The following is a 9,088-nucleotide window of genomic DNA, read 5'->3' as shown; positions in this document are numbered from 1 at the left end:
AAAAAAAAAAAAAAAAGTAGCTATTTTGGGCAAAAACTAATATGATCTGTTAAATATTGCTATTGATCCTGAAAATATAGATGATCATCTCTGCATTTGGTGATTTTTGTGCATATAGCGAAAAATCTGAGAATTTTATAGCCATTTTAAGTTTTGTTATACCTAAACAAAAAATAACTACCGGTAATCGGGATTTTATTAGGAAACGACTTTGAATTTTCTTATGCCGCTGCTCATAGACTCATATATGCCTATGGGAGGTGCCTAATTTGGTTTTAGGTTGCTAGCTGCTTTGGTTTTGAAAATATTTGAATTTAAATTTTTGAAAATGGGCCCCCTACAGAGCTGTCCTGTTTCCTGTCAACAGATAGTGAAGTCTATTAAAGAGCATTTTTCCTTTTGTTCAAACCATAATCACCTTGTCCTGGCTGCATTCCTTTGCCCATTTGCTATTTGCGGGATCTGGCACCACTTGAGGCATGAAGCAGTGGAATAGCAGCAACAACCTAAAAAGAAAATACGTGCCCGTTAAACAAGATGAGTTAATCTTGTACTTTCAGCTCCTGAATTGTTATGGACCTCTTCCTCACGGCTGTAATATGGCACATGCACAGCAGCAGAAACACCACAGCTAGTAGCGGGTACCCAACCAGGAGGAAAAATGAGGTTCCCTCTGCGGGTGTGAAACACAACAAGTACAACACAAGACAGCCATGAAGAACACTACCACAACTTGAAATAAACTCCAGTAATATCACATGTTCTTTGCGGAGGATAAAGAATATAGTTGCGCAGTGAACGTGATGTGCTCACCTCTGATAAGAAACTTGACTTTTTGACCAGGTGGACTCTCCCCCTTAGAATTCCAAGCAGTCATCCACAGACTATGGACGCCCGGAGGCTGGTCCTCCAAGACAAATGCCCGCTTAGTACCTGGAACAGAGTCTGACAATCAAAGACACAACTCAGCAATGTGAGGAAATCGACTCTGATGATGATACGAATTCAAGTTTTTACATTGCTGCGCATCCCCATTGCTGCCTTCCAGGTAGATAGTGTAATTTGTGATACACCCGTCACGCTGAGCCCTATCAAGCTCTTCCCATGTCACAGTCACTTTGTTGCCGTCCACTTCTGGTTGAACCGTCAGACCGACTTGGGGGGCTGCAGAAGAAGCAAGACAAAATAAAGCTCTGGTGTGAGAAATGAATAATTCAACCAAGACGGATGAATTTCTAGGAGAAGACTCATTCTTGAAGCTCTTGGGATTGATGGACTAATCACTAGGACACCTTATCCTCAAGGACGTAGGTACGGTCTCAACATTGGTAGGGACGATATACAGTATAACAGCAAAACCTGCAAGGACATTTTTTGCTGGGGACGGCATATCAATAAGACAAAACAAATTGGGTGAACGGGGCTCAGGGCTACATTTCCTATGAATATGAACCTATTTAATTGATAGGCTAAATGATCAATGCATAATAAATCTGTATTCATTTATACTAATTTTCATGTGCGTTGGCTCAAACTAAAGTATTGTAATATAAAAGTGATTTAGGAAAAAATCTGAGATAGCCAAGGACCGATCTAATTCTGAGGCATCCTAAACTACCACAAGACTCAAACCAAAGTACTCTCATGAAATTCGGATGTGTGGTTGAATTTTTTTTTTTTTTACGTGTTAGTTCATGTTCATGTCAGCGTCCCTCTGAAGTGGAGCAATTCTTGGATAGCTCCCCATTTACTGTATTGGCCCGAATATAAGATGGTGTTTTTTGCATTGAAATAAGACTGAAAAAGTGGGGATCGTCTTATATTCGCGGTCTAGACGTTATACCCATTCACGACGCTAGATGGCGCCAGATATCATTGAAGCGATGTTCTGTCATGACAGATCTCACCTACTCTCAAGTTTAACCAGTTTTGCGTTATTTTATTGCAATGTTTTTCCTTATTCAGATTTGTTTCAAGACTAAAGTTCCAGTTAGACTTCACTTTGATGGTTAATGCAGTTATTGCAATTTTGTTGTTTTATCACAATAGATTGGTTTATTTATATTTCAAAAACCAGAAGTCATTCATTTATGAATGTGATAGCACTTAGTTTACATATTGAAATGTTCAGATATTAAGATTTGAATAAGGCAAAATAACATGCTTTTTCTCTCAAATATATTGTCATAATAGTTTGTTTCAGATATACTGTAATTATTTTCTGTATAAAAATTAATTTGGTGTTCAAAAAGTCTTTTTTCAATCTTGAGTCTTTAAAAAGAGGGGGTCGTCTTATAATCAGGGCCGTCTTATATTCGGGCCAATACGGTATTTAATAAAGGGACTTGCACTCTGAAGCCACAGTGTTGCATTACCTTAATGCACATAGTGCAAACAATGATCCAAATGACAGACGGCTAGCTTGACTTAGCTGTTCCTTGTGGAGGCTGCCCTGACCACAATAGTTTTGCAGGTTAGCAAGTTCACACAGTTTAATGTTATGCTAACTCTGATGCGGGTCGGGCTTTCAGTAGCAAAATTAGTTGTGTTTCCCCTCACCTCCACAACTTTGAAATCTTTTTACATTACTTACAGTGCCTGCTGCTGCTGGCCGAAAAAAGCTTATAATATCCCTCCTCTTCAAATCGGGGCCGAGGAGGCGGCATGTTGTTGACATTAATCTGTCGGGGTTGTGTGAGTGTGTGTCTGAGTGGTGGGAGTGGGTAACAAGTCATCAGCCAATTAGACGTGCGTTTGAGGAAGGGGTGGGGGGTGAATGGACGGCACATTTAGCAATTGAAAAGGGGTAAATTTAAGTCTAAACTCGGGCTGTCAAAATTATCGCGTTAACAGGCGTTAATTAATTTTTTAAAATTAATCACGTTCAAATATTTGAGGCAATTAACGCAGATGTCCCGCTCAGACAGATTTAAATGACAGTACAGTGAAATGCTCACTTGTGTTTTATGGAGTTTTGCTGCCCTCTGCTGGCGCTTGGGTGCGACTGATTTTATAGGCTTCAGCACCCATGAGCATTGTGTTATTATTGACATCAACAATGGCGGGCTACTAGTTTATTTTTTGATTGAAAATTTTACAAATTTTATTCAAACGAAAACATTAAGAGGGGTTTTAATATAAAAATTTCTATAACTTCTACTAACATTTTTCTTTTAAGAACTACAAGTCCCTCTATCAATGGATCACTTTAACAGAATGTTAATAATGTTAATGCCATCTTGTTGATTTATTGTTATAATAAACAAATACAGTCCTTATGTACCGTATGTTGAATGTATATATCCGTTTTGTGTGTTATCTTTCCATTCCAACAATAATTTACAGAAAAATATGGCATATTTTATAGATGGTTTGAATTGCGATTAATTGCGATTAATTACGATTAATTAATTTTGAAGCTGTAATTAACTCGATTAAAAATTTTAATCGTTTGACAGCCTTAGTCTAAACATAACTCACTTCACTTCACTTAATAATGCTCGGGTCGCTTCCATCCTTACAATATATAGAAAGACAATCTAAATTACCTATATAACTGAACTCATTATATAATGCAAATAAGGTGGCTTAAAAGTTGGTGGGGACAATTTGAGCACCCTGATGAGTTGGTAGTGTTAATTCTAGAGATGTCCCGATCGATCGGGATGCCGATCGATCGGGTCCGATCACGTCATTTTCAAAGTATCGGACTCTGCAAAACAATATCGGACATGCCATTTTACATATATTTTTTAATTAAATCGTTTTTCCTAATTGTATTTAACGTTACAGACATAATACTGTATGTTACCCTCATCCAGAGTCTTTAGTTTTGGCTTAAGGTAGGGTTATCAAATTTATCCCGATAATGGCGGTAATTAATTTAAAAAAAAACAGTATCATGTTAAAATATTTAATGCAATTAATGCATGCGCTGCACGACTCACTCACGCATTGTCGCACTCAATCTGTAATGGCGCCATTTTACCTATATAGAGCGCTAAAAGGCAGCGTAAAATGAGTAGAGTGAATTTTGGCAGCCTTTGGAGCCTTTTTTTTAATTGGCTAAAGCCTTACAATCCCTCTCCCTACGATTAGAATTATTGGGGGAAGCAATGTGGAGTAGCAAGGTAGTAATTGATCTTTTTCTTAACACTCTATGTTATTTCCCAATGCAGGGAAGATATATCAATTGGTAGCACTACGCACACTCATGGTTCCACTCCCATCATACATTTGGGCACGGCTACAGTATCATTCACTGAAAGCTCAACAAATACACTAGATGGCAATATTTAGTCACAATATACAAAGTCCTTTAAGAATTACAAGTCTTTCTATCTGTGGATCCCTCTCACAGAAAGAATTTTAATAATGTAAATGCCATCTTGAGGATTTATTGTCATAATAAACAAATACAGTACTTATGCACTGTATGTTGAATGTATATATTCGTCCGAGTTTTATTCATTTTTTTTCTTAATGCATTGCCAAAATGGGATCGGGAAAAATTATCGGGAATGATTGGAATTGAATCGGGAGCAAAAAAAAAAAAAAAAGCAATCGGAAGGGGAAATATCGGGATCGGCAGATACTCAAACTAAAACGATCGGGATCGGATCGGGAGCAAAAAAACATGATTGGAACAACTGTAGTTATGTCCCTACAGTCCCTACGCAAACCTACGCTCTTGCGTATCCTGAACGGTTGCATCCTTTTACCTGATTGACTGGTGCTGTATCCGAAGATTCTAGTGGTCATTGTCCCATCGCTGTAGAGAATGTTCACAGCTATTTTGTAGCACTCAGAAGCGTTCAAACCTGCGCAGGGGAAAAAACGCACGATTTGGGAAACATGGAAAGATCCGGAGCTTGTAAAGAAAAGCTAATGAACATGATGGAAATGAAGATTAATATTTGAAGATGATCTGGCAAAGAAGAACAGAATGTTCTGGATCACAGGTATGAAATCTCAGTCTGAAAGCGGCCAAGTTCACTTAAAGGGCAGGTCAAGACTTGAATTCATGAGTGTTTTACTACGGTTAAATTGTATTGAATATATGATTCGCTGTCTCAAAACATTACCTCAAAATTTTTTTTAATTGACTGCATAGTTTTTGAGTTACTGCTATAACAACACCTTAGCAACGTGGGACTTGCCTTGTTGCCGGTCGCGACCTAATGACGTCAATTCCCGAAGACCTCGCCAGCACTCCATACGAAAGTATAGCACCACACTACCCTTGCCATATATTGTAAACATTTTCTGCGTTTTACTCGCGAGATTCTTCATTCCATCTCGATATGTAGCGATGAATTGCTCACACGAAGGCTTGAGACTCTATGAGTGGCCCAAAAACCTTCTTCTGCAAGGATATGGACATCTTTTGTGAGAGTCAAGCAGAAGAACTTCTCCCCGGCTCCTTGATCGCATCTTTGTTTTCAACATTTCAGTGACGAGAGCTTTGAAAGCCTAGGAGGATACAACCTTGGTTTTTCAAAGATGTAAGTAGACCCTTACTTTCTTTTCTATTTGTTAAAATTTGATGCAATTCTGTTGATATTGGAGGGCAAAACCAACTGCCTTTTCTTTGAAGTGTGACCTGTTTTTTTTTTGTCATAAGACAGCTGCCAGGTTGTCTATTTATGTCAGTTTGATACATTTATTACTAGATCTATATAACTCAAGTTCAAGTTTATTGTTCCCTAAGGCAATTACTGATAATTATATCACAGAATGACTGGGGAAAGAAAGGTTAGGAGAGAAATCACGATGCTAGACATAGGCCTACCACGATTACTGTTGTGAAGTGTCGACCAGCCAACCTGTGTCATCACCAACGTCTGCTATACCGAGGAAATCGTCCTCATCTGACGCCTCAGGTTCAAACATGTAGGGATTAATTGTAGATCATCTTTCCTGGGAGCCTTTGCCATTGTTAGCGTCACGAAAGAGCAATCCTGAACAGTTACTTTCAGTGGAAATATCACTGATATCGTTGCTGCTGCTATGCTCGCTGTGGGTAGTCTTCTGTTGCGTTCAGGAAATCACGTCACACTTCCGGGTTTGGGTATGTAGTATTGGCAGAGTGCTAAAAAACTTTAAAAAATGCAAATTATCCTTGCTGTTACGCATTAGGAATGACATGGTTGTTTCAACAAACTCTTCCAAAGTGTGTATTCGTACACCAAAATCCGAAAAGCTTTTCACCTGCCCTTTAAGGTTGAAAGCCACGGTCTGCGTAATGAAGTGATATATCTCTGAAGGCGGCTAAAGCGATACATACAATAAATGCCAGACCTGTGATGACAGCCTGACGTTCTTCTCCAGCCAATCTAAGCCAGTGCAATTCCTGTAGTTTCAACCCTTCACGGTACCACTCCACCACGTGGGCCACAGTACCCAACGCCGTTCCTTTCCAAGTGATGTTAACACTGTGATTACCTCCCTTCACCTGTATGTCCAACAGGACTGATGCTAAAAAGAGAAAGTCAAGGTTAAGGAGTTTGGAGAATTTGTACCTCTATGCAAATTGATGTGAAATTCTTCCAAAGGTGAAGTGATTTTTTTTTTATTATTGAGCAGTGGGTTTGTTCACCTTTGACACGATAGGCGCTAATCCTGGCTGGAGGCGAAGTCCCTCTGGAGTTGAGGGCACGAACCATCACTTGACACCCAGGATAAAGTGCAATTGAAGTGCTTGTGGTGTTTGCGCTGATGTTTTTGGCCAAGAACAGCCATCCAGAGTTGGAGAAGTGAACCGTCACCAAGTACCTTATAATCTTACCCCTGGCATTGGCGCCGGTCATTGGCTGGAACGAGATACTTGTCGGTAAATAACTGAAGGAAGGTTTGCTTGAAATGTTCAATTTGAAGTTTGAATCTTTTTGTTGCTTCAGAATTGGTGCTTTTAAAGCGAATTTACGAATTTCTATCGCCGTCAATGGCAGCCAAAAGGTTAATTCATGTAATTAATCAGACCTGAGACCAAAAATTAAAAATCAGGCTCTCAAGATCGATTTTGATACATTCCTAGAATATACCTACATACATTTTGTAAGCAAGGAACTGAGACCTCCCTGCGGGCGGTCTACAAATATAAAATTATTCAAAATATAGGAATTTTCTTGCAGTTTTTGTCTTGCACAACAGGTCAAAAAGTCATTGAAAACAAGCACTAGTGTGCTACTACAGCTGACTGAGCAAGATTGACGCTGACGAGCACATGATAGGCATGACATCTACAAGCCCACGTCTGCACCACCAAATCCCGCAATCAGCTCTTCTGGACAGTCCAGAACAAATGGCGGGACATCTTGTCTTGCCCCGAGGAACATCTGATACGGAGGAACCTGCAGGAACACTCAGCACTCACGTGGCGCTGGCAAAATCCTCAACCTTCATTGCCCTTACAACAGTAATGCCTGAATTCTCCTGTCCAACAGACAATAATCCTAAACAATGCCCGAACACACACTTCTTCTGGACCACAGCCGGCCTCACCAGAGCCTTTAAAAGACTGAATGTTTAACTAATTGTTGTCATTTTTCTCAGGAATCTTTTGTTGACTTGTGATATGGTGACCCTGGATCCAGTTTGCCTCCACACCTGGGTCACTCTGTGCTGTATGATTGTTCCGACTTGGAATAAATTGTCAACTTGTGTCTCAAAACCTTCTTCCAGATTTTAAAATGGAGTCAGTACAAGGGATTAAGACTAAGGTGAACGTGTGGAGTTTGGCCTTTTGGGCAGGTTTCCGGGTTTCTGTCGGCAGGGGTGGTTGGAATAGCGCTAGCGCGGTTCTGGCAGTTCGGCTGGCGTGATTCCGGCAGTCTGGCTAAAAGCTCAAATTCCTTCACCAGTTTTGCTTTATTAGATAATACATTTATTTACACTGTTAGACATTTCTTCAATGTCATCCCATACAAATAATAATAAAGAATAACAATCAAGAAAATAAAATATGAAACAATATGCGTGCATTCCTTCTATTGGCTAATTCCTAAACTACAGGCACAATATGTCCGCAATTAAATATTGATTAATCAGCCCTGATATGAAAAAAAAAAAAAAAAAAATTGGTATTCAAGAACAGATCGGTGCATGCTACATACAGTAGGGGGCAAATAAGTATTTGGTCAACCACCAATTGTGCAAGTTCTCTTACTTGAAAAGATTAGAGAGGCCTGTAATTGTCGACATGGGTAAACCTCAACCATGAGAGACAGAATGTGGGAATTTTTTTTTTTTTTTTTGGACGAATTTTCAAATTAGAGTGGAAAATAAGTATTTGGTCACCTACAAACAAGCAAGATTTCTGGCTGTCAAAGAGGTCTAACTTCTTCTAACGAGGGCTAACGAGGCTCCACTCGTTACCTGTATTATTGTCACCTGTTTTAACTCATTGTCGGTATAAAAGACACCTGTCCACAACCTCAGTCAATCACACTACAAACTCCACTATGGTCAAGACCAAAGAGCGTTCGAAGGACACCAGAGACAAAATTGTAGACCTGCAGCAGGCTGGGAAGACTGAATCTGCAATAGGTAAAACGCTTGGTGTAAAGAAATCAACTGTGGGAGCAAATATTAGAAAATGGAAGACATGCAAGACCACTGATAGTCTCCCTTGATCTGTGGCTCGATGCAAGATCTCACCCTGTGTCGTCAAAATGCTAACAAGAACGGTGAGCAAAAATCCCAGAACCACACGGGGGGACCTAGTGAATGACCTACAGAGCTGGGACCACAGTAACAAAGGCTACTATCAGTAACACAATGCGCCGCCAGGGACTCAAATGCTGCTCTGCCAGACGTGTCCCTCTGCTGAAGCCAGTACACGTCCAGGCCCGTCTGCGGTTCGCTAGAGAACATTTGGATGATCCAGAAGAGGACTGGGAGAATGTGTGATGGTCAGATGAAACCAAAATAGAACTTTTTGGTGGAAACACAGGTTCTCGTGTTTGGAGGAGAAAGGACACTGAATTGCATCCGAAGAACACCATACCCACTGTGAAGCATGGGGGTGGAAACATCATGCTTTGGGGCTGTTTTTCTGCAAAGGGACCAGGGCGACTGATCTGTGTAA

General features: G+C 40.1%; 1 protein-coding gene across 5 annotated transcripts in view; it reads right to left on the bottom strand.

The window, feature by feature from the left end:
- il12rb2 (interleukin 12 receptor, beta 2a) overlaps positions 1-9,088 on the bottom strand; it is a 36,677-nt gene that overhangs the window by 2,402 nt on the left and 25,187 nt on the right. For 4 of the 5 annotated variants that reach the window (XM_057841694.1, XM_057841696.1, XM_057841697.1 and 1 more), the window contains exons 9-15: positions 6,599-6,812; positions 6,301-6,477; positions 4,722-4,820; positions 1,018-1,164; positions 814-945; positions 580-673; positions 419-506 (exon numbers count right to left, since the gene is read on the bottom strand). In XM_057841694.1, coding sequence (XP_057697677.1) covers positions 419-506; positions 580-673; positions 814-945; positions 1,018-1,164; positions 4,722-4,820; positions 6,301-6,477; positions 6,599-6,812 — 951 coding nt within the window. The remainder of the gene's footprint in view (positions 1-418; positions 507-579; positions 674-813; positions 946-1,017; positions 1,165-4,721; positions 4,821-6,300; positions 6,478-6,598; positions 6,813-9,088) is intronic. The other variant, XM_057841695.1, reaches the window with a different exon arrangement.

The sequence above is a fragment of the Corythoichthys intestinalis genome, chromosome 7, assembly GCF_030265065.1.
Source record: "Corythoichthys intestinalis isolate RoL2023-P3 chromosome 7, ASM3026506v1, whole genome shotgun sequence".
In the NCBI taxonomy this organism is placed as follows: Eukaryota; Metazoa; Chordata; class Actinopteri; order Syngnathiformes; family Syngnathidae; genus Corythoichthys; species Corythoichthys intestinalis.
Note: the sequence above shows the minus strand (reverse complement) of the source record. Positions and strands in the feature narration are given on the sequence as shown.